This window comes from Puntigrus tetrazona, chromosome 21, assembly GCF_018831695.1.
Source record: "Puntigrus tetrazona isolate hp1 chromosome 21, ASM1883169v1, whole genome shotgun sequence".
Taxonomy (NCBI): Eukaryota; Metazoa; Chordata; class Actinopteri; order Cypriniformes; family Cyprinidae; genus Puntigrus; species Puntigrus tetrazona.
In genome coordinates, this window is record NC_056719.1 from 13,741,866 (window position 1) to 13,768,098 (window position 26,233).

A 26,233-nucleotide genomic window follows, 5' to 3' on the forward strand; every position below is an offset into this window, starting at 1 on the left:
ATTAATAAAGTAAAGAAGAATTATAAGGTACCTATATTTTTTATGAGCATACAGACGCTTGAGAAACTCCAATTGTAAAGGAATTATATATTTTCTGATGACTATCTAATTATCACATAGAATATAGAACAAACTTCCTCTTAGCAAACCATCTGAAAGTTAAGTTCTTTGTTGTGATCTGTTTTAACTAACTTATAAAATATATTTTGTAAATTGAAATGTATGTTATTTGTGGTTATTGGAGGAACAATACCGTAAAAATGTAACTGTTCTTGTGAAGCAGGCTTTCAAGTTTAAGCATCATATTATTGAGCAGTTACGCCATAAAAACTCGTGGGCAACAGATGGTTGCTGCCTGTACTAGAAGAGAATACTGTTTAAAAGACTTCTGCAAACAAGGCAGCCGCTGTAACAGGTGACATACACCAAAAGGATCCAAAAGGCTGAAAACACAGTTAATGTATATTCAATTCAAAATGTAATTTGCAAAAGTTTTGAAAAATGTCAAATAAAAAAAAAAAAATCTTAACTTAAAAAGTAAGCTGGAAATATTTAACATTCAAAAATACACATTTATAAATTTGAATAAACAAAAAGGAATATTTTGATATAGGTAAATACCACATTCGACCACTCCAGACACGTCACAACATTGTACATCCTGTGCTCGTAAAATGTGCTGAATTAAAATTCTTGACTAAATCAGATAAATGTAAAAATGTGCTGGTTTAAGTTTTTAATGTATTAACATAATATTGTAGGTTTTTAAACTATGGTACCTTTTAAACATCATGTAAGTTAATGGCTTTGTCTTGTTGTATTGTGTTAGTTTAGTCAAATCATCTGCTGAAGTCTATTGCAGATATAGACATTCTTACATGTGGATAACTAGGCTTGCAGACGCACGGGCAACTTGTTTCTGAGTGTTCACAGACCTGCTTTGACCATTTCAGGATGAGAGATAACTTATGCGAGCATAAATAACTGTTTTCTATATTGTAATTTATTTCAGTGACAGCCATTATTCAAGTCTTCGGTTTCACATGAACCTTTTAGAAATCATTCTAATATGCTGATTTGGTGCTAACAGAATAGTTCTTATTATTATGATAATAACAGTTTGCATCTCAGTACAGAAGTAAAATATCTGTTTTATCTCAGAAATATGACACTTTTTAGCTATAATAATAATAATAATAGTAAATGAAATAAAGAGTAATAATCTTCCAGACCCCAAACCTTTAAACATTTGTATATAAGTTCTATATTTTATATATATATATATATATATATATATATATATATATATATATATATATATATATATATATATATATATATATATATATAATTATTATAGTTAGTAGTTGACAAATAAAAATTGGACTGACTGTGTGCTATGGTGTGACAAAAAAAGTTTAAACATTTAAATATAATATAATGTAAGCATTAGTGGACTCACACTCTGTATAACACCACCGTAGAAAGTGAATGAAGTTGCTTTTAAAAAAACATGCATGAAAATGCACAAAATGGCACATTACATAATCTATTATCACAAGTTGCTTAAAAAAATATGCGCTTGGTGAGATTGAGAAATTTCAACTTTTCTCACGCAAGGTCATTGTGACTTCGTTTACTGCAAATGGGCGTATCAATGGTGAAAGATTCGAATTGCATATTTCATTGATAGTGCACAAAAATCATTTAACTCCTCGTTCTCTGACCCCATTACATTGAAACGTCATTCCCTATCTCACCTGAAGGAATTCCAGCCTTTTCTGGACCCATATATGGTCACCTCCCACTGTATTCCGGTGCTCAGAATTGCGCAACTACCGCCTTAGAGTTGTATTCAACATCCTGCTTGATCTCAAAGACGTTTTAATGGACATGGACCTACGTCATTTTGCATAAAGCAAACATATGTCATTAACCCTTTGGTTTCCTTGCGATTCATATAACAGTTATTAATATAAAGGCTGTGGGTAGTCAGTTCTTTTCTGTATATTGATATTTGGTCTTTGTCTTTCTGTCAACAGGATCTTTGAAGTCTTTTTTAACAAAAAAAGAGTACATTTAAAGTGGTAAAAAAAAGACTCAGATTTTATTTTTTCTATAAACAACCAAAGCTTAACAGTTATATTAATTTATATGTGGTTAAAGCAAACTTTCTCTGCTTAATGTCACAACAAATGTTTTCATTTTAAGATTTACAATAGCGCACATTGTTTGCAACATGTTTGTAAAGCTTCAAATGACCTACGTGAAGTCTGCACTTCTGCCCTATTGTGATGTTGCCCGTTTTGTTTATCCAGGTGTCTCTTTTCAGAATCGCAATGTATGTGAAAAGTTGTCTGTGTCCTTGAAATTCAGAAGCATCATTGCTCGAACCTAATCTTCTCGTACTGTATGTACAGTAGTCACTGAGAACTGGACAAAATTATTTCTGTCAAACCTACGACTGCAAACATAACTTCAAACAATCACTTCTTAACATGTGTAGTGTACACTGTAAAAAACATCTTAATAAAGGTGGTGCATGATTATAAATCAGAGTTCATTGTGGATGACATTAAACAAAGCCAATACTTATAGACAGTGAACACGGTTATACACACATACAAAACACCAATCAGGATAAAAGGCAGTTTTTTTAGCTTTTTATGGTAGCTTACAATTAACATGTGTTTACAGGGTTTTTCTCATGTAAAATTTACAAACTTACAACATACTATTTGAAACATAACTGAATAAACCTAACAAGATAGAAATACAGTTTTTTTTGTGCAAATGGTTATCCTTACGGTAATTTTGGTTACTGCAGGTCAATCTCACACTTGTTAAATCTTTTTAGAGCAGTCAACTTTCTAGCATTCCACGCAAAGCATGCTAGCAACTTTAAAAAAGCCTGTCCAGTCTCAATAATAATGCTCAGAGTTTATATATCTTAGCTGAAATCATGAAATGAAATGAAATTTGCAAAAAAATTATTTCAAATTTGAATTGACTACATCTAGTTAGTCATGAACACATTGGTTTAACTTGAGGAATAAGTTGAGAAATGTACAAAAATGTTATCCTTATTGAACATGTAAAGTTTTAGATGAATTCTCAAGAAATGTTTGCAGATCTAGAGAGCAGTTTGGTTCTGTTTGGTTTCAAAATCCTGTCACTCAGGACATTCAAAGCCAGAAGAAATAGTAAGTAATATTTTAGATTTGACATACATTGTGTTGTATATGTATTTATATGTGAGAAAGCATGTAGGAGAGAGACATAGAGACATGTGCGGCTAATATTTCTGAACTTACTCAGTGTACAGACAGCACAAAATCCCAACCGTGATTTATAGGACACTGTAATGCATTTCTACATAAGAGCATTGTGTTTTAGAAAGTGGTCATAGTTTGTATTCACCGGAGGAACAAAAAAAAAATCAATTTTTCACCTTTTGTCACACTACTCATTCTGTCATTTCACAATGAGAGTCTGGGTGTGTACACGGTTGGTTAGCGCTGCACGGTTTGCTTAGATCAATGCTGATTCTTACCTTATTGAAAAGTACACATTTTAGCTGCAGTGCTGTAATAGGGGAGAACAATCAGGGCCTATTCAGGGCTGAAGGACACCCTCCCTCAGTCAACATTTGGCTCTCAAATCCATAGCCGGCACCGGCTCTCCGGCCCCCGGAATGCATCAGTTACTTTCAATGTTCAGATATTCATTTACAGAGTTGTTGTGAGGCCATTTCATGCTGTTGACTGTGAAAATGCTCTGAGAGAGGTTTTACAGCAGCAAAAAACGAGATGCTAAATAGTGAATGTTCACGGTAGGACATCTGTCATACTCTCTGATGCTGCAATTGGACAAATGAGGCATAAAAAGGAAGCAAAAAGGCATCGAAACGCAGCACGAGTGGATACGTGTGTATCGCCCTGTAGCACACGTGTTCAGGAGTGTGTGTGCGAGAGAGCTGCTGATGTAATTTGAGCTCAGGAAGGTGAGCAATTGCAGGCAGAGCACTAGTAACCACACACTGAAACTCACCACAAGCCATCAACCAATTGCCAATGCAAATTTGATACGAGCCAGGCAAAGACAGGTCTGTTGATTACACAAGCACACACGCCACTCGCAAGGTGCTCAGGTGAGATTCTTTAATAGTTAGTGTACTTAATTCTACATGAGCATGCATTTAGTAATCCAGTGATTCTTTTTCTAAATGTTTTCAGGACATCATTATACGTGGCAGATATTTTTGCCTGTTTGGCCGCTATCGGTTTTCTAAATGTTTTAAAAGTCCTCTTCGCATGATTAAACTTTAAGTTAAATAATATGTTTTGTGTGCGTTTTATTGATTTTGTGTTTTATTTTCTCCTTTGGAATACGACAGGAGATATTTCGAATATTTTCCTGCAGTTCTTTTCAAAAGAACTGTGTTTTCTTGTGTTGCATAGAAAGAAATAGCATGCGTGTTTAAAATTAACAATGCTGTAAGGTTAATTGTTCCTTTAAAATGTGTTTAATATCATATGAAGAATGGGGTTGGGCAAAAATCTGAATTGAAGTTCATGAGTTGGAATTTGAATTTAATTGGCCCCACCTAAAAATACTATGAACAGGAATTTGAATAGGAATGAGGATTCTTAGAGCAGTATATGAAATATCTATCTATCTATCTATCTATCTATCTATCTATCTATCTATCTATCTATCTTGTTTCTATGAACTTTTCAATTAAAATATCTTAAATACTTAATGTATATCAATATGCAATAATCTTGTCACTTTGACAAAATTTGTCTGCTATATTATTTACTGTGGAATGGCATCTTTTGTTTTCTTTTTCTTGACCACAGTTTAGTTTCTTTTTAAATTTATGAACGAGAGAAATATAAATCATTCTGGGGGCCATTATGGTTTCTGGGCACCCTGAACGTCATACTGACTTGAAATCGTTTTAACCCTCCCCCCATTTCTGCTCCAAACCACATCATATGCATATACTCACACAAGTAATACCTAATTCTTCAATACGGGTTCAAATTATGCAAAGCATGAAATGTTTTGGAATGTTAAAAGTGATCGACGGGCACAGAATGCCTAATGTTCTCAACTGTGAGCTGTTGAGTCCTGAAAACCAACATTTTGTGGCAAATTATTATAATTAGAGTCTATAACAGACTGTTCTTTCGCCAAGGTTCACTTCACCACTTTGTATGTCCATGCCATTTCTAAACATTCAAATAAAAAGTTATTAATAAGCCTTTAATATATTATTTATATATTATATAATAAGAAACAGAATTATTGCATTGTTATTTTTTTTTAGAACTCTGTGTGACCTGAACTGAATTTTACATAAAAGCAGGCATCACTATCCTTTTTGGCATTACATAATGTACATTATATAATGTGCACTTTACACAATGCATGGCATATTTTGGTATACTGTACTGAGCTCGTTGAATCTTTGCATCATGTAACTTTAGAGATGCAGCAACCTCATTTAAACCCAGGAACAGGTGTTTCCACCTTGTCTGACCTCTCACACAACTACAGATCCCTCCGAATTGGCCCTGAACAGTGACACCTGCAGTGACCACATCTGTTTTCAACTGACCCCGTCTGTCCTCAGGCTCTTGGATAAAACAGGAGGAATGCAGACAGTCCAGTTTCTGATGCTTTACTTTTTCTCATCCTTCTTCCACATTGCTGCTTCTAGGAATTCATGGAGCAATGAAACGCTGAATCTGTACATCAAGATAAATACAACTGGTTGGTTTAGTACTTTGTGTGAGGCGTCTGATGGAAATGCTCAGATTTTTTTCAGCCTGAGATACGCTTCAGACAAAACAATAATAGCTTACAGGTGAAGTGGGATTTACAGATTTTCTTGTGTAAGTTAGTTTGCTTTAATATAATCACTATACATGTTACAATATGCACAAATGTATTATGTAATGTCTGTGGGAGAGCTACGGAATTATCTTTTATTACTTCAGTGTCTGGCTCTTTTCGTCATAATAACATATTTATTTGTGCAAGCTGAAAATCACATGCTTACTGTGTATAGTCGATTCAATTGAAATGTTTTAATTATGAATTGTGTAAAATAAATAATAATGCAGTATTTAAACCTAAATTAATTTTACTTGGAACCAGTCAACCGCAATGGAATTAAGTGAACATGATGACTAAGACAAAAATTAATAAATAAATAAATAAATAAACATGAACAAGCTTGGGTTATTTTTATTCCAGCCTGTAGTCCATAGCTGGTTCAAAATCATCTAATAAACTCGACTTGGGAGTTCTGTTGAGAACATTTATTAGTATATTTTGGTTCATAGTTTAAATAGGGTTTCCGTCACACAAAAAAAGTTCGTACGACTTTCATAGTAAGCAAATAAATAAAGTGTTCGCAATACGAGTATAACCAGTATAATTTTCATGACGAGTATACGGAAAAGCAACGCCTCCATGTTGTACACCTCTCAGGTGAGCCACGCCTGCCTTATCTGTGATTGGAGAAAGCGCTCTTTTCCTCGCTCTGAATGGCTAACGTTGCTGTCACTCGAGTACTACGTTGTCACAGTGCGATACTTTACAACAGGTAAGGCTACCTGAGTGACACAGGGAGGGTTTTGGATACGCCGCGCGTCTGGATGTAACGACAAGGACGTTAACAAAAATCCCGTATATGTTTATTCGTAAATGAAAATAAGATAATATTTCATAATATTCGATATTTTGCATAGAAATGGCAAGTGTAGGACTGGCCGTTGGCGCTCCGAATACAGAAGAGAGGGCGGTTTTCACGCAGCTTAAACCCGTGCGGATGTGTAGCGCGGATGGGCCGGAGGACACGTCTGTGTTCGAGGACGTCAAACCCGCGGTGAGACTTGCAACAAACGCTGTCGAAATGGCTCAGGTATGGCAGGCGCTTTGTGGTGTCTGACTTAAAACTGAGAAACAAAAGTATTTCAGTGTCTAAACCTCATAAAAATATATTAAAACAGACGCACTTTTAAGAGAAGGCTCTTGCGCGGTAACAAAAAATGGTCTTCGCGAACGACTGTAATACAGTTTGACTATCAAAGGATTATCAAATAAGGAAAATATTACAGTTATTTCTATCAGTCTCGTTCGACGTGTGCACGTTGCATCTTCACATAAGGGTCAACTAATCTAAACGTTAATTTCAAATGATTTATCAAATCTCGAAAATATCTCGAGTAGTTGTTTATGCATTGTATTGTTAGGAGCATTACATTAACATCAAAAAGTCAAAAACAATGCATCTCATAGTATTTGGGGTTTTTTTACATTTCAATTAAAATTCAGAATCACATTACTTATTTACCTTAAAAACTTAACATGTTTAAAACAATATTTTATGAATTATCTTATTTGTCTCTTTGTATGTCAATTTTGCAATAAACGCTGACGTCATATTGTTCTGTACATAGTCTAGTTTATACCTGACATTATGAAAATATTATCTCAGATGGATGAGAGATCAATGAAACAACTATGACATCAACATCAAGTTCAGGCCCTTAGAATAACCTACATTAAAAGAATAAAATGTGTGTACTGTAAAAAGCACTTGAAAGCCATCGAACCGTTTACTTTTATTACCTTGTTTTGTTTTTTTTTTTTGTTGGTTTCAGTTTTTCGTGAGGGACAATAAACATACAAATGCTCAGCAGCTTTAATGCACAGTTTAAAGTCATGTAGAAAATTACAGGGCCATTTAACGCTGTGACAGTGAAAACGTTAAGATTTAGTTTGCCCTAAGAGAAAATTCATGTTAAAAAATGTATTACATTTCTCTATAGTTTGCTCTTTGCCTTTGGTCTAGACTGCTTTTAAACTATCACAATGGCCATACCTATCTGCTATACATTTCTTTGATGCTTTATTTCGTCTTGTGTTGTAATGACTACTGAAAAAGGTTTGTTCTGAAATATGAATCGAATGTGCTGTGTTGGATCATATGGCATCCTAACTAGAACACCAGTTTATGACTGGCTTAGCCAATGAATGATGACCTTGTTGCACTCCTTCAAAAGTTCAGATGGCCACAGGGAACATGCAGGTTGTCGGCTACACTGAAGAAATCAGCCTGCTCTTTCATATGTCTCTGTTCCCTTGTTTTCGGTTGGTGACGAGAAGCACATGTCTGACCTCATGACCCCCGGGTACTTGTTGGTAAAAGTACTTGCAATTAAAGGAGTCATAGTCTAAATTAAACTAGATTGCTGCACTAATCCGAAATCAACCGAAGTCATGATTATAAATAAAGACTATCTTAATTACATGATTGATTTGGCGCATCTATTAATAATCATAAGATATGCAGATGAGTCACATCGTTTAGCAGTGTCACGCATCTCTATTGCAGTACTTTACTTTAATATTCTGTTAAAAAACCAGGGGTCAGCAGTCATATCCACCGCTGGTGATGGCTCCATCAGTAGTCATGGTCCTGAAAAGCCACAACAACTGTTATCTATTTTACCCCAAAGCTATAAAACATCATTTTCGTCTCAAAGGTTTTGTTTTCTCTTGCTGCTGCCCTTGGATGATTTGTGCTGTTATGGCTCCAGTAAACAGACAAGGAGCCTATCAGTCTGGTTTTATGGGGATCTGTGGACGAATCTCCATGTTTTTGAATTCCTTTTAGGCCATAAAAACAATTATTTCAAAGGGAAAGACCTTTTGTGTTGAAATTAGGAAAAAGGTATTTGGGCTAACAGGGGGTTTTTTTGGATTCTGAAACAAGCTGCGAAATCTCACGTCGCTGAATCAGTTCGGAAGACAAATATTATGCCGTTCCCGATGCTTCTGAGCATCTTGCGGTCACTTACAAAAAATAAGACTTTTTAATGGATGAGATATTTGACATTTTAATGCATTCTTAAAGGGATTTTTTAACAAAACTTAAAAAAAATGAAAGATGTGAAAGTGTGCTTGTGTCATAATGTGAAAGCTAAAAGAAGATTTTTTTTAAATAAAATTATGTTTTAATATTGCTTGAATTGGAATATATGGACAAAACAATATTTCTATTTTTACACTTCAGTATGATTTTTTTTTTCCTGAAAATATAAAGTAATGCAGGTGAAATAATTAATTTCATTCAAAAAAACTTTTTGGGCGAATTATCCCTTTAAAGTATTAATCAGATTTTCCCGTTTTTTTTGAAAGTGAGCAGTATTTTTAATGACAATGAACAACACGGAAACCTCTGGCTTATTTATCTCAAAAGATTATTTTTATGCCTAACTCGGCTCCCAGCCGTTATCGGTCCCTAAAATACATAACTTAGCAGTTGTAAATGTTCTCCAATCATTAACTCAGTTCTTGGGCCAGGGTTCAGCTGCTGTTCATTCTCCTCACAAACCCAGTGAACAGAACCGGGTCTCTAAGGCCAACGGAAGCTGTAGCCAAGGGCACTTGCCTCTCTGCCAGTACCACACAACACAAGGCCTGTTTGTGCCCAGGACTAAGGGCAGGGGCAGTACGCTTGCCAGGTCTAGAGATAAATCGAAAGCCATTTTCCATTAATTACCTGGTTTTAACTTTCCAAAGCCAGCCTTATGGGGATGAAGGTGGAATTGTTGACGTTAACACTGTAAGAGTACAATTGTCTGTAATAAATGGCTCATCCACAGTGAGATGAAAAGCTGCAGAAGCGTCAGCATTCATTGTACATTCCCCGAGAGTACATGACCTCACATGTTAGGGTATGACTTACTCGAAAGGATGAAGATATTTGTACATGAAACCACATCAGTGGGTTGTCAAGGAAATGCAGTTTGACAATACTTGCCTTATTGTTGACTTAGCTGCCACTTCAGACAGCTGGACATTACAGTGCCTTTGAAATGTTTATTGTCAAATATAATGACTGCAATAAGGTCAACAATAAAGGCAGCTGTGTGTTTTAAGTGGGGTCCAAATGTCTGCAATGACATTAAAGTTCTTAAAAAAGATTTTATTCTTAGAACGTTTAAAATCTTGAATTAAAAAGATTAAAATGATGTGCTCGTGCGTATTCATAGTGTGAATTCCAAATGTTCCAAATTTTACCTAGTTTTACCACAAGTCATTTATTTATATTAAAATAATGTATGAGCACTACTGACCTTAAAGCAATATTACGACGTACCAAAGTCATTCTATAATCTATTAATGTATTTTTGTATAAAATAACATAAACATAATATTACATGTAATATGTCTCTTTTAGGCTTATGCTAAATATAAGCGTTTTTACTAATGGTCTCGTGCTTTATTTTTTGAGGTTATTTTGATTAGCACATGCTGCAGTCATTGCAGATTGTGTAAACACTGAGCGTTTTGTTCAAGACAGGTATTTAGGCTGTTCAGGTTTTTGCATGTGCTAACCATTTCATCATTACACATTTGACTTGCCAATTGACTGGTTTGGTAAATCTGGTTCTTCATTATCGCACAAATGCCCTCATTTATCTGTCTAGGGAGTTTACAGCACCGTTGCACCTGAATGGATCTCCAGGGTGCACTCGTTTTTTTGAGTTCTATTTTTGTACATTGTGCCCATATCTCCTTTTGCTATCACATGTCACTGTTTTGGTTTTGCTTTGTGCTCCAATCCTTCATGGCCGCCACACCTATGAGGTTTCTGTTTACTCTGCGCTGCATTGGAGCACTGTGCAGAGCTGCTCCGTTGAACTTGCCTTTGTGTGCACGGTTTAAGCAGAGAATGATCTCCCACGGCTTGTGCCTGGCGCTGCAATCAGAAATCTGTGAAAGACAATAACATAGCATATGCTTGCCAGATCTCCTTTTTCAAATACAATCTTTTAAACAGCTGTGGCGAAAAGTCAATTTGACGGCAGCTAATCCAATTACCAAGGCACGCACAAAACCTATCGACAACTACATGCAATTCAAAATAAAAACATTCTGTGAACTTACTTAAATTTCCATGCAATTAAATTCATCATTTGGATTTCAGTTTCAGTTTTGGTCTTGTTTTGCAACTTAATTTTTTTTTTACTTATGTCTGCTAGATGCAAAGAAAATTCAAATAATTTACATTAATTGCATTTTCCAATGCACACAATTTAATTGCGCACCATGATGTTGAATTTGGATAAAATAATTAAATGTATTTGCAGGAGCAATGTACACTATAACATTATACCTCACTGTATTCTAATCATCATCTGTTTGTTTCAGACACGGATGGAGATGGATAAATATTTGCCCCAAATCACCCCACTGGTTGCCCCAAACATTACGGATAAGAAATACCGTCGGGAAAGCGCCTCAGTGGTGGATGAGTATTTCGCAGATGAGAAGCCAGCCCCTTACAGTCTCAACATCAACGTTATCCTTCCCAATACCACACACCTTCGCACAGGCCTTTATCGTCCAAACAAACCTCAGGTACATCAGATCAAAACTGAGCCAGGGGTGGACGAACCCTGTAGCATTCAGACACTGCCCGAATTCACCTCCGTCTTCAGCGTGCCCCAGACGGTCAACAGCCTTTACATCAAACCTGACATAAACGTCACAGACGACCTCCACATTGGCCCTCAGCAGCCGGCGGTCTACCAGATGCCTGTCAGCAGTAGCGACCTTACCACGATGACCTTCTCCCAGAGTCAATCGATGAATGGAATCGGTGCACCCGGCAGGACCATGCTCAACCTGAACACAGTGGCCTTGACGACACAGTCTGGAGAGTTTGTCATGCCTGAGCCATTTTACACTTCACCCCAACCTCACAGTTTGCCTCCTTCACCCCCCAACTCCCAGCCCGGCAGTCCCGAGAACCAGGCAGAGCTCATTACCTCTGTTGCCCCTCCTCCGCCGTACCAGGCTAGAATTGGAATGAAGGTTGGACAGATGACCCCTCACTCCATGCTAATGGCCCACGGTCAGGGCGTCCTCACGGGACCCAGATACAACCGACGGAACAACCCTGAGCTGGAGAAGAGAAGGATTCATCATTGTGATTTCCCAGGTTAGTGTGCATTCCAGTAAATGGTTTTGGATTACATTTGCCATGCCATCCTGAAGATGAGCAGATATTATCAGGGACATTTGTGAGCTAACATTTGGGCAATTTTTCTCTGTACCAGGATGCACCAAAGTTTACACAAAGAGCTCCCACTTAAAAGCACATCAGAGGACTCACACAGGTAAGAAATCTAAAAAAATCTAACATTTAGACACCCAAAAAACTGGTATAATTGTTTATGCACCCTAATGTTATCCCAACCCTGTATGATTTTTCTTTCTTATGCTGAACACTGAGAAAAAAATAACTTTTCCATGCAATCACAAATAATGAAGACTGAGGCATTTCAAGTTTCATAGAAAAAAGTATCCTACAAGTCTTCTGGTGTTATACAATAACTATGGGTGAGGAATAAAAAAAACATGATGCATGTGTCTTTTTAAATGTATATAAATACATTAATTTTTTAGTATTTAAAATACTAATTTATATAATTTAATAATAATAATTATTATACTTCATATCTATTAACATATTTACTGACATTTTAGGATATTACTTACATGTTTACTCAAAACTTTTATTCAAATTTATTTGGAGCACATTTCTTAATATTAAACCTAAAATGTGTATAATTATATGTGTATAAGTATAATAGTTCCACTTCAAACCTATTTCAGTATATCTTTAGTTAGACTAGTAAGTTACTAGTTTAGTATACCAAATATGCTATATAAGGTGTATTTTTAAGTAAATAAATATGTAAATGTATTACATTTCTTAATTAACATAAAAATATATATTTCAAATACATTTTAGAATTTATTTTTCCCATGGACAGCCAAAATGATTGGTTTGTGAATTACTCTCACTCAGTATGTATATTTACATGCACTAGTTTTCTGTATCCAGATTGAATCCGATTTCAGATTCTGAAGGTTTTGTTCATATGAACTCTTAATGCTGCAGTCTGGTTTACATAGTCAATTACATCTTCCTTGCATGTATTCTGAACAAAACGTCAGCACATGTGCATTGTCCAGATGGTCCACTTTAAACTACAGAAAGCTAGCTTAAACATAAGCATACACATCATGTCACTATTTTTTAAATCTGATTGAGAAAATAGATTTCAGTGTTTACATAGAATATTGCATATCATGCCACTCCTTTCAATACGACTGAAAGTTCTTTTAGCTCAAGCTCAGTGAGGCTATTATAAATAATGAAACTAATTATTTGTGTAATTATTTGCATCAACAGCTCACTAAATGTACTTTCCATTTGGTTTCTCACTCTTTTATTCCTTCTAAAAACTTAATTGGTCATAAGTTATCTTCTGAATCAATTTTACCTTAATTGTAAATGCATGTAAAGGTATGACAGGTACATTATTTAAACTTTCTTCTTTTGTGTTCTGTAGAAGATCATACAGTCATACAGGTTTGGAGATAACAATTCCTCTAAAGTTAGAAGCAGTTGTTACTACTTGACCAGTTACAATGTACCATCAACACACGAACTGCTAATACTGCAACAACTCGCACAGAGATGACAGCCTAAGGACAAGAGATGTAGAAAGACAGAGAACAGGGTGGAGGGAGAGATTAATTGACTCTCTTTTCATGCTTTTATACACATTGTGTCTGCATGCCTGTACAAGCCCTGCATGCTTTCCCGAGGGGGAAATTGCCAAGTGGTGGAGGAAAAACCTGTTCCTCCAGCTTTTTCTGTCTGCGTTTGGGGGGGGGAGGAGTGCACTGCCGGGAGAAAAGAACTTGGCAGTTTCAGTGTGTTCAGCTCAGCGTAAGATGAAACCCACTGCAATCCCACCACACTTTAGAATGAAACCCAAATCTTCTCTCCCAACACCAATGGGTGTAATTTTGTACACATGACGTTAAGCTGATAAAAGCATATTTTCCGCCTAGTGACCGCTTTCTTTAGTGTTTTATAATAATTCTGGGGTGGTCACTGAGAATGTAGAGGGATTCCCTGTAGCCTGAGGTGGTGTTATTGTTGTACTCTCATTTACTGGCACCCTAGAGGTATCTTCATAACTCTTTAAGCTTTGTACGAAATGCATGTTCCCATGTGGTGCATTGTGAAATTGAGTAGAAGCTGCAGTTGTTCAAAATGTGTTAGCATGGAGAAAACTAAATTATTACAGTCATTGGGAAATGTAACTACATTCATTTTACCACAGTTAAGGGGCATTTTTAAGCATGAAACCACTGTGGTAAAATCACTGTAAAACATGGGCTTGTGTGGGTTATTGCACTGATAAAATACACTAATATTTAATAAATTGTAAAATGTGTTAATTGGATAATAATAATTGGGCTGTCAATTCAGTTAAAAATGTACAAAAATGACATGATCATAGTAAATTAATTACAGTTATATGTCAATATTTACAGAGGAAAAGCAGCCCAAATTAAGGTAATTTACATTTAAGGACATTACATTATTTTGGCAAACAAAAGCATGGAATTTTTAAAAATGCTTTCTGAATTTTATTTTTTTAATTTCTGATTTTTATAAAGACTTAAAGCAATTCAGTAACTGGATTGTGTAATATAGACTAAGTAATAGCTATAGAATATCCGATCAGAATGTAGAGTCAGAACTATTGGTAACACTCTTTTAATTTAAGAACTGCTGCAATATTTACAACAAACAATTGAATAACACTTTGGCAGATTAATGTTCCTATGTTTCATATAAAACTGAACATGGTGTGAAAGCTTGTTTCTGTTGTTTGGCTCTCTGTCCATCTGTATGGCGTTTTTATGTTGTCACAGGTCAGGTAGTCACTCCTCAGGTGGACATGATGTGGAGTTGTGTTTCAAAAGGTGTAGGGGGTTGGGAATGATCCCGCCGCACTGAAAGCTGTCAAACAACAGTTTAAGTGCTCTAGAACATTCCGTGCTGACAGATGAAAGTCAGAACAGGTCAATAACACGTGTCATTTTGATGACTTCAGGAATTATATGTTCTATTCATGATTAAAAAGTATGTCAGGATGTGCTCTAACAAAGTAATTAAATACAAGCCTGCAGAACTTGTTGTTAGCTTTGTAACTTAAGCAGTCGTTTAAGCAGCTAGCTTGAATTATGCTAGTGGCTCTTTAAAAAAAAAAAAAAGTTGCCAGTTTGGTAGAGCATATCTAAACATGCTTTACAGGAATGTTACAGAATATATTCTAGAACTGATTTCATTACCTAGATCACTAACTATACTGCTTTCACAACGCTTTTGATAACTTTTCAGCTAATTGCTTCGAGGGCACTTGGTGCATTTGTGAAAGACCTGTATTATCTTAGTAATGGAACTTGTTGCCCACCTTTCTCAAACAGAAGCCACTGATAAAAAACCTTTCAATTGCCATTTTATGAGTATCCACGCAAGTTTGTGGTGATTATTAGCAATTGTCGTTATTGATTAGTATTCCTTGTGGAAACAGGTTCATACTGATTGTTGTTCTTAATATTCTTGCGATGGTGAAATAGATGATTAGCAAAATTGAACTTCTAAATTTTTGTCTTTTATAATGGTTGTGTGAGCAGTAAAATGCTTTAGCGATAACAGATTAGCCGTTGCCCAACCTCCAGCTAACCAAATAATACCTCTGTTGTTTAAAGTGTTCGAAGGGGCGCATTAACTTGTTCAAGACCCTGAGCTATCGGAAGCCTTTTACAGACCGAGGACGTTTGTTCATCTCCTTTCGAATTTTGGTTTCACGTATAGAAAAGGAGGAGGGATAATCCCTAAGCTAAAAGCGTCTGCTCTTAGCGCAATTCAAAAAGAGCCAGTCAAAAAACTAAATTTCTGAGAGCTGTGTAGTTCCACTGTGGTGAAATTAGTGGGTTGAACTAAACATTGTGTTTCAAAACAACAATTATCGTTTGATGTTATGTGGTTAAACACCTCTTATGGAAAACTGGTGTTTATTGGACAATAATCAGAGTCCTAAGTGACAAATGAAAGTTAAGAACGTGTTTGAGTAAATAAAATGTTATTGGTTGGTTCATTGGGGTTGGGGTTGCTAAGGAATTTATATTTTTATTAGTGCTTTAAATTGATCAAAAGTGACAGTGAAGAAATATAAGTCCTGCTCTTTTGAGTTTTTTGTATTTATTAAATAATCTTGGCAAAAATATTAAGCAGCATGACATATTAACATTGATAATACTAAGAAATATTTCTTAAACACCAAATCAGAAATCTTTGCCTCACAGGAATAAATAATTTTTACAAATATATAAATGATGTTGTGTATTACTGTAAATAGATTTTTTAAGACATTCATGGGCAGTACGAAATATTTATGGATGGGGAAAAAAGTACAACATACCTGTACTAAATAAAGATTTGTTTCAAGCATTAAACACAAACCTTATTTTTATTGTACATGTAAGCTCCTGCTTACATCGGTCAGTCAAACTTTAGTTATCATGAAATAACATGTTGCCAAAAGTTTTTTAGTCTTACGGAACACATAACGTTTTTATTATAAACTGAAAACATGTTGGAAATCCTCTCGCACTTTTAGGGTCACAGGTGTTGAATGTTCATTATCTGTTCACTCTGAGCGTGGCTTTTAAGGATTCAGTGCTGTGGCAAACCTCACAATGTCAGATCTTATCAGCGTGTGTTAAGCACCATGGAAATGACTTCCGTGTTTACACATGGGAGTTGTATTACTCTCTAAACCACAAGCACATACACGTCTAATTCCTTTATAACTGCCATTTAAAAATGTCACGATACACATTGTAACATGTTCAAGCTGGACTTTGTGTGAGCCTGGTCTTTAAAACGTCACCTTGAATAAAAATAATTACAGTCATTTATATTCGGGGGAAGTTTTGTGTTGGCCACATTAAACTATGGAATTAAGTTTTTAATTCTTTGCTATTCGAATATTTAGTAAAAATGTAATTTATTCCTGTCATGGCAAAGCCATGAATTTTCAGCATCGTTACTCCAGTCTTTAGTGTCACATGATCCAGTCGTTCTAATATGCTGATTTGCTGCTGAAGAAATTTGATCAATGTCGCAAATAGTTTTTAATATTATTATGGGAACCATGATACACTTCCATGAGCTGTGGGTTTTATTAGAAAGAAAGGAATTTCATTGAGTAAGGATGCATTACGTTGATCAAAAGTAGCAGAAAGCACAGTAAATATGAGAAAACTAGGACAACAATGGGAACAAGGTTTTCATAAAAATATTAAGCAGTAAAAATATTTTTAACATAATACCCACTGCTCATAACTATGCACAGAAGCAATATATTAAAATGATTTCTGAAGAATGGCTGCTATCTTAACGCTATTTACAACGCTATTTATATATTGTACATATAATGTACGTACAAATTCGTGTGGTTGAAGTTTAGGTCAGGTGATTTCGGTGTAGGTCATTCGTACAAATTAATTTGACAAATAAGTATGATTTAGCAAAACTGAAAAATATGTGCGAACTGCAGTGAGATCAGGTTGGAAAATGCAGCTTGGCAATCAGATATATGAATCACCCAATCTAACCATTGTGTTTTGTTTTGTTTTTGTAGGTGAGAAGCCATACCGGTGCAATTGGGACGGCTGTGACTGGCGTTTTGCCCGCTCGGACGAACTGACGCGGCATTTCCGCAAACACACCGGCGCAAAACCCTTCAAATGTGTGGCCTGCAGCCGCTGCTTCTCTCGTTCAGACCACCTGGCACTGCACATGAAGCGCCATCAAAACTAGCGAACTTCACATCCTTACTTTTTCAACTTTTCTAACAGTTTTATTGTTCTAAATATTTCACAGTCACTTACGTAAGAAGATCAAACCAATGAAAGCTCTATCGTACCAGCACTCCAAACGTTTATACTGTCATGAAGAGGACTGGACATCACAACAGCATCACAACAGAGAGCTCCAGCAGAATGTATACTACTGTACATATGTATTGTATGTGTGTGTGTGTGTGTGTGTGTCTGATTAATGTGAAAAGATGTTATTAGTTTTATACTTGACCTCCATCCACTTTTTCTGACTAAATTTGAAAATGTTCCTTTGGGGCCGTCTTCCTACTAACTTGAAATGTAAAGTTTGATTTGAGTCCAAGTAATAGTTAATTGTTAATTTTGGATGACAATAACACAATATATATATGGCATTTCCCCCTAACAAAAGGCTAGAAGTAGCAACTCTGTTTGCTGTTCTCACCGTTGTGTATCCATGGATACAGATCTTTATGAGACTGTTAAAAAATAAGCGCTCAGATCAGTCATCTGTTTGACGTTTCAGCTCTTTGAAAGGCAGAAAAAAAGGCTGATGAATGAGACAAATGTGCTCACGAAAGCATTTGAGCGTGTGTGCCAAATTTTCAGAACATTAACTACTCACGTTTCACATGACAATTGATTGTTTTATGCAGCGTTGTCATCTACAACTTGAAATGAAGAAAGTGCATAAAATCCCTCACTTTTCCCGAGAACAAATTATTCATATTGTGGACATTGTAGCATTTGCCTTTTGTAATGCCCTTGAGACCTGTCTTGGGCTCTATGCAGCATAGTGACCGCAGTTTAGAAACGCTTGAAAAAAAAAAGTTCTCAAGTTCTCTTTGTTTGTGTACATGTCCTTCACTTATGAAAGGAACTCTGGTGGATCAAAAAATACTGTAAATACTGTAGTTAAAGTTAAACGTCTTGTAAATACTTTACTCTTTGAAGATAATTGTTTTTATTATGAACAAATGGGATTTTTTTTTTTGAATGTGGGTGAATTAAGTTTGTAGATCTTGCATATTACATGATCGGTTTAGCATTTTGTATGTACTTGTTTGAATACAGAATTTTGGAAAATAAAAGAATAATTAAAATCTTTTGTTGAATAGATTTTTTTAACAGGTTCTAGAATTGTAAATAAAGTCCTTACTGGGATGTTATTCTAATATAGCCTACCTGGTTACTTATGTGATGGAAATGCATTTCAGTGTAAGCCATTTTATATACGGGGTATGTTCTTGGAACTATATTATGGCGAATTTTGCATATGCATCTGCGTAGCAACTTAAATAGGCTATAGCTACTTTTAAAACTAGTAAAGCATTTAAGGATTGATTACCTTTTAGTTTTCAAACTGTTGTAGTTAATTATTATTCTAACCTTCTCTTAAACATAACTGCTGAGGGAAAAGGCATAGGCTGCATAACTACGTTTTTAAATTGTTTATATATGGCATGAATGCAAAACATGTTTCTATTTTTCACGAGAATTGCATATTAAACAGACACGCCTGTTTTGTTAAGTATTAACTTTAAAACGTACATTGTTAAACGTTGCATTGTTAAAACAGTGAGTCAGCTTTAAAAAAAAAAAAAAAAAAAAAAAAATCACACTAACAATTGCAGTTAGCAAAAGACTCAAATTGGGTGGGGAACAACTTTTAGCTGAAATTGCTACTAATTACAGTCTGACAAGATAATTTACTGAATGAAATCCAGCCTACAATAACAGACGATGACTTATGAGGGGAACACCCATTTTACTGTAGTACAGCATGTGTTTTGTGGAAATGAAAATATGTAAACCATTTAAAACATAGTGAACTCTGCTGCACCGATGAAAAGCAAAACTCTTTGAGAATATGTTTAGAGCCCCTCTCATTCCTGAGGTATTAACTGTGCTTAACGCGGTGGCGCGAATCTAGTTAAAACTTGCCCTGCTTCCAGCACCGCTCGACAGAAATGAAGCTGGTCGGATATTTTCACGTCTTTAAAAACAAAATAAATATATTTCAGATTGGTTAAATGCAATGTATTCGACTTTCGTTTGCTGAAACTGCCGTAAAGAACGATCAATAAATGTGCATCGCCTGTGTCTCAGGGTCAGTGTTAATCATTGTTGCGCCATTTGAGAAGTGAGTGTCATAAAGATTGTGTTTTGACCATAATTTATCCCCCCAGACACTGGGGTAATATAATTTCAGGAACAAACAAATGGCTAGCACCACTGTGAACTTTAAAGCCCTGACCGACTTACAATGTTGGACTTTGACTGGTTAGACGACGCCGGGAAATTTTATTGACAAAATGATAAAATATTTCACCATAATACATATTTACCTACTTGATATAAGCGATATGATAAGACGCTGAAAGAGAACGCTGACATTTTGGATTACCACAGCGCTTTGACAAACAACACGTGCGCCACAAGATGGCGCCAGACGAAAGACTGCCGTTGCAGCTGAAGCCGAAACATCTCAAAAGCGCCACATGGTTGCACAGCAAAGACACTGAACACTGAATTGTTTTATTTGGATAATTTATGCATTTGAACAAACAAAACCAGCATGTATAATGCGATTGATACCAGAGTGAGCGACGTGATTTTATCAAGTAGGATATATTCCCGTAGGAATATTCATGTCAAAAAAGTGCCAAGCAAGCTAGAAATAAGTTAATTAAACATCCTATTAGGATAGTGATCTTAATGAAATTACCCTGTTTTTTTTTAATCAGTTTTAACAATTTGACAAAATTAGACTCTACATGAATTATAATACACAACACATATTGTTGCACCAAAAACATTTTATTCTATAAAAGGAGTGGGTAATCACAACTGTACAGGGGAAACTGACTTTTAACACCATTTCTCACAGTATCAAAAAGCTCGCGTTTTCCTCGCTGATCTTTACACACTTGCTCTGTACAAATACAAAAGAAATAACATTAATTACTTGTTTTGTTATAATGATAACTGCATTGCACTGAGTAATATAGTACTGGCCCATAAGTTACTGCATTCAATATAAAATACCTATGATTCTGAAAGTTTAAAAGAGAATTTAATGATAAATCACACTTGCACACATACACTCACACGAAACCCAAAATCGTTCATGATTCGAGAACAAAATCGCACACTATTTTAAACAAATCAGATACAAGTGATGAATGCAAACGTGCTCAGATAGACGAGGATGTCACAAATTTCAGTCGTGGGCACCTAAACATTGATAAAGGGATGACTCCTAAGGTTACACCAACTTGGAATAATGTCTATTTAGGATGATATGAAGATATGCGTTTTACCATGTGTTGTACTAATTGGAAAAAGGCCATGCATGTGCTACGAATGGCCATGGTTTCATGGATTTCATGTGGATTATCAGTGCTTATAGGCCACGTCTGTCAGGGCATCAACGCTTTGACATGCTCACTGACTTCACAAAAAAAAAAGAAAAAAAAAAAAAACTCTCCATGCAACACTTTTGAGGTGTACAACACATAGGGGAATCATTTCAAGGGATAAAAAAAAAAGAAAGAAAAAAATACATTTCAAAGAAACAACAAAAATAAAATGAAAACGAGTATTTCACATTATCTAGTCAGTGTTAAAAATAGAAATCCACCCGTTACATTTATTCAAGAACTTTGTAGATTATATACAGTATGTACATTAACTCTTTAATTATTCATTGTCTGTATGTCTATGAACAGTTCCAAAAAAAAAAGAAAGGATCGCAATCAAATGCATATACTCTTCTAAAAAGATGTGCTTAGTAACGTTTTTGAGTTGAAGCGAGAGAACGACACAAAATCTTACCGATGCATTGCTCTCTGAAGGTCGTGCAGCTGTTGCAGACATGCACTTAACTCTCAAAGGCTGGAATCGAACAAGCGTTGCTTCTGAAAAAAGGCTTGATGCGCACTTCGTCAGCTAGCAACTGAAATTGTGACCATGGCTATGAGTGCTAGCTAGAGGGAAGAAATGTGTCAAAGATACCCTCTCCTCAGATTTATGTGGACTGTGCCCAACATTTTCTTGACGCTAATGTCAAGTAACATCAACAGCATTTTGAAAAGGGGGTAGTTTTGCATATCATGCATATCTGGGCAGGAGCTGTTAAGACATGTTTTGTCACTGTGAACTAGGTGCAAATAGGGATTTTCAGGGTGCCTCAAAAAAAAAATAGGGGTCCCAGTATCGAACCCTGAGGAACTCCGAAAACCTGTTTACTTCAATTAAGGCTCTGATGGGCTAGAAGTAAGAATGCATCTAGACATCTCTACTATTATATCTCTGATTATGTCTTTACAAATATGCAAACAAGTGTGCTTATACACAGACACACACACACACACACTCACACATCTCAATTTAGTAAGCTCCCCCTTTCCCTGCGAGTTATGCTTCTTTTTTCAAACTTTTTTCACAGCCTTATGAAATAATATCTGAAGGTTAGATAAAGATAAAGAACACCTTCTGATGGGTGTTAATTCTGTTAGACGCCATTAATGGCAATAATAATAATAATAATATATATTTATATATAAAAAAAAAAAAAAAATACTGTTTTTTTTGCGCCAAACTATTTTTGGGAAGATGCTTAGACAACACATACTAATAAAGAAAAAATAAGTACAAAAATTCACAGTCTTGTCAGCCCCCTGCCTCTACTTCTCATTTGGGTTAGGGTAGATATCAGAAAAGGACCCCAACTGATTTGTTAAAAGAAAAAACAAGCAAACACTAAAAGAGGGCATGGTACATCTCCAGCTGTCTTTACAATGCACTCTACACCAATTTCCATCCACACAGAAACATACAGATGAATGTAGAGCGCGTGTATACAAATTCAATTACAACAAAACGTTTGGATAAAATGTAAGAATTCAACAAGGCAGCTGTAGATGCATCTCCAACCCAACCATCTCATTAAAACGATCAAATGTATTACATAATTCTACCTTCTCCTCACCATCTTGCATCCGTCTTGCATAAAATCCTTTACCTTCTCATTTTTTCTGTACTTGTTTTAAAAGAAACATCACAATAAGGGGTACCTTCCCCCGTCATCATTCTCGGTTATAGTTATAGCAGTGCTGCGTGCAGTTTGCCTTTCTTGTAGTCCCTTCAAGTAACGGCTAATGATCAGGCATTGAGATGGCGGCGGAGGTCACCAGTGGACGGGTGGTTTGTGGCTTCAGGAAGCATGGCAGAAAACTGCAGCCATGTTCTGACCAGTAGGGGTCACCAATATGGTCATGCCATCCCTTATACCTCCATATTTAACACATATGTTCACATCTGGAGACTGGGGAGGTGACGTCAACAGCATTTGGAACCCCCCCGGATGGGCGTGCACGTCTCCTGAGGAGCAGGCAGGGAGGTGAGGGCTGAGGAGGGAGGGGCACAAAGAGTTTCACATCATGACGTGGCGCCGTCGGTGAAGTGCCAGGTGGTCAGAGCGTGAGAAGCTGCGGTCGCAGTCGGTGCAGCGAAAGGGTTTAATGCCGGTGTGCTTGCGAAAGTGCCGCGTCAGCTCATCTGAGCGGGCAAAGCGCCAGGTACAGCCCTCCCATGTGCACTGGTATGGCTTTTCACCTGTCAATCAACATATAAATTGTATATATTAACACACATTTATTTGAGCTGGATGATGACATCACTGTTTTCAATGGAAGCCTGAATTGAATTCTGTTGGCAACACTGAATCGCTATTTTCTTGCTTATCACTGTAAAGCTGCCTTGAAGCAATCTGTATTATATAAAGCATTGCATCAAGCTGACGTGAAATAGGTATACCTGTGTGTATTCTGCGATGGGCTTTTAGATGCGAGCTCTTGGTGTAGACTTTGTTGCAACCGTCATAATCGCACATGTGTACGCGCCTTCTCTTCATGTCTGGTGAGTCAGGGTCAACCTGGATGTCCACATCTGTATTCATACTGAGAACAAAACACGGTTTAGTTATTAGGGTGTGGTGACTAGTTCAAGTCATACCTAAACCTATCCGATAATCTAAAGATTAAGGGAGCATTTGTGCATGTGAAGGCAGGTACAAACGTCTTCATGAGTACATCCTTGGGAATACAGTAATCAAATTAGACGATGCAATAAAAGCATGCAAAATCAACTTGTATTGCAAAACTCTTAATGGTGAAGCATGACATTTCTGCGACCAATAATGGCACTAAACACAAAAAAAGTTTCCTCGATGTTCCTCACGAGAATCTAAGGGTTAAGTTTTTCAAATAAATCACCCTTTCTTGGGTGTATTATGCACTAGCCTAAAAAAAATATTGCATTATGTTTTTCTATTATTATTTTGGTACGTTTAACTACATAAGATTTTTAAGTTGAGTAGTTGAGTTGAGATTTTTAAGAGTTATTCAGAAATGAATAAATTGTGCTTTGCAACAATTTTATATTTAAATCACTTCTATTTCAAAGATCGCAGTTTAAACTTTTTTTGAGCGCAAATGCAAAAATACTGATTATATCAAATATCTAAACTTTCATTTTTATTTATATTGCCAAACCCAAGTTGACACTTCCTGTTTGTCCGAACTATTACAGATGAGAAACCTGTTTGGAAACGACCATTATTTTATTTGCAATTCATTTTAAATGACATTTTGCTTAGCTTACATTTGGCTTATTTTTATTTTTACCGTGTTACATAAAAACCTTTTAACCTTTTATCTTAAACCTTTTATTTTAGTCCACAGGATGCCAGATCTGACACCCTACTGATTTTAAAAAACAAAAACCAATAAAATCAAATGAGCTGCTAATTACTATGCGTACATATAATAATCTGGCAGTGTAAAAAGGCTACTTAAAATGATTCTGGGGCATCACGGAAGTATGACTAATGAGGGTAAAAAGCACCACGGCTTGACCCCTGGTGCAACCATCCAAATTGGCCACCAGGGAGGGCTGAAGAGCAGGCATGTATGTGTCTAAATTCCATACAGCTGGAGAGCTTCCAGCTCAATGCCGATCTCTCTCCCTTTCCCTTCCCACTTCTATACCCCTTCCCCCTGCGATGTTTTTTTCAGCCCGTGCCTCTCTCCCCTCCTTTCCTTCCTCTGTCTTTCTCTTTCTCAGCCTCTTCCTTTCCCCTCCCTGGCTGCAAACCAGTTCACTCCCTTTCCCCTCGTTCTCCCAACTCATTTCCATCGAATTTTCTCTCTCCCAGCAATCATCTGACTGCATGTCTGAACAATTATACACACACACACCGGCAAAAGACCTTCTTGTTCTCCATCCTGCCCCATTACCCTGCCACTTCTGTCCTTCTTTGCATTTTACTCCCGCTTTCAAAGGTGTGACGACATTGCAAGTTATGTAACATTGTTTACACCCAGTTTAGAGAGAACCCTGCCCAGCAACACACACGCACACACACCCAACAGAAGAGGATGCATCCAGCTTATAATCAACACAAAAAGAGCCATGGGCCTCCAGTGTGCTGAAGGTTACATAATCGTCCAGAGGAGTGGTGCAGTGATGCCATTAGACCAGGATGCCAGACCATATATATCCCAACAATGAGATACACAGATGTATATGGATATGCAGACACACTGTCTCTCACCTGGGTTCCATCCCTTGTGTGCTGAAAGAGGCCGATCCAGACTCTGTGCCGCTCTCAGCATCACTTTCAGACTGATACTCCACTGGAGAGGTTGAGCCTGGTTTTATACGCACTGAAAAAGAAAGGGGAAAAAATAGAAATTTGAATTAAATTATCAACTGTAATATATAATAACTATAAGAAGAATTTCAGCTTTTGTTTTTAAAGTATCTCACCCTTTTTACTATTATTAATAATTTTTATTATTTTACATATTCTGTTTTTCAATTTAATTGTAAAGTATTTTTGTGCTGCCTTTGCAACTAGCTCACATTAAATAGGTTTTATCCTATGTATTTTTGTACTTTTTAAAATACTTATTCAGTTTTACTTAACTATATATATTAATAGTTATTTTGTAAACCACATAATCAAATATGTACAGCTGTGACAACTGTATATATTTGACAAGTTCTTGTGACAACATGCAATATCTATTGTTTTGATCCATTAAAAAGAATTATTAAAATTCTGACATTGGAATTAATAGTAGAGTTGTGGTGCCACTAGAGCATTTTTGTATGCATGTAGGAATGCACATCATTAACAGAGCTGACCTATATTTTGGTTCCAGTAGTTTTTTTTTTTTAAATGAAAGCGGTTCTTAATAGAAATCAGCTCTCATTCCAGACCCAACCAATGAGCATTTTTTGTAAAATATAATTTGTACAAAGGCGTTATTTGCAGGTTGATATTTGTTTTTGAATCCCAGATCTGTGGTCTCATACTTTGCAGACCAACTGTAAATGTTGTTCTGTTATGATGTTA

At 36.2% G+C, this 26,233-nt stretch overlaps 2 protein-coding genes across 4 annotated transcripts in view; one reads left to right on the top strand and one right to left on the bottom strand.

Annotated features, from left to right (window-relative positions):
- Positions 1-6,623: 6,623 nt before the first annotated feature.
- On the top strand, positions 6,624-18,915 carry klf5l (Kruppel-like factor 5 like). Of its 2 annotated transcripts, none has more exons than XM_043221765.1 (4): positions 6,624-6,937; positions 11,239-12,031; positions 12,150-12,209; positions 17,610-18,915. In XM_043221765.1, the coding sequence occupies exons 1-4, from the start codon at positions 6,767-6,769 to the stop codon at positions 17,786-17,788; spliced, it is 1,203 nt and encodes a 400-aa protein (XP_043077700.1). In that variant the 5' UTR covers positions 6,624-6,766; the 3' UTR covers positions 17,789-18,915. The 2 variants fall into 2 exon arrangements, with proteins under 2 accessions (XP_043077700.1, XP_043077701.1); XM_043221766.1 differs by having other exon boundaries at positions 6,624-6,901.
- A 1,694-nt stretch (positions 18,916-20,609) lies between these two features.
- klf8 (Kruppel-like factor 8) overlaps positions 20,610-26,233 on the bottom strand; it is a 32,056-nt gene continuing 26,432 nt past the window's right edge. For both annotated transcript variants that reach the window (XM_043221377.1, XM_043221378.1), the window contains 3 exons: positions 25,427-25,538; positions 23,629-23,771; positions 20,610-23,427 (listed from right to left, as the gene is read on the bottom strand). In XM_043221377.1, the coding sequence (XP_043077312.1) occupies positions 23,246-23,427; positions 23,629-23,771; positions 25,427-25,538 (437 nt within the window). In that variant the 3' untranslated portion in view covers positions 20,610-23,245. The remainder of the gene's footprint in view (positions 23,428-23,628; positions 23,772-25,426; positions 25,539-26,233) is intronic.

What these genes read in the sequence shown, in the direction of transcription:
- klf5l (XM_043221765.1), top strand. Translation starts at nt 6,767, where the DNA reads ATGGCAAGTGTAGGACTGGCCGTTGGCGCTCCGAATACAGAAGAGAGG. An exon ending in ACGCTGTCGAAATGGCTCAG is followed by an intron (nt 6,938 to 11,238) that starts GTATGGCAGGCG and finishes TGTTTGTTTCAG; the next exon opens with ACACGGATGGAGATGGATAA. An exon ending in ACATCAGAGGACTCACACAG is followed by an intron (nt 12,210 to 17,609) that starts GTAAGAAATCTA and finishes TTGTTTTTGTAG; the next exon opens with GTGAGAAGCCATACCGGTGC.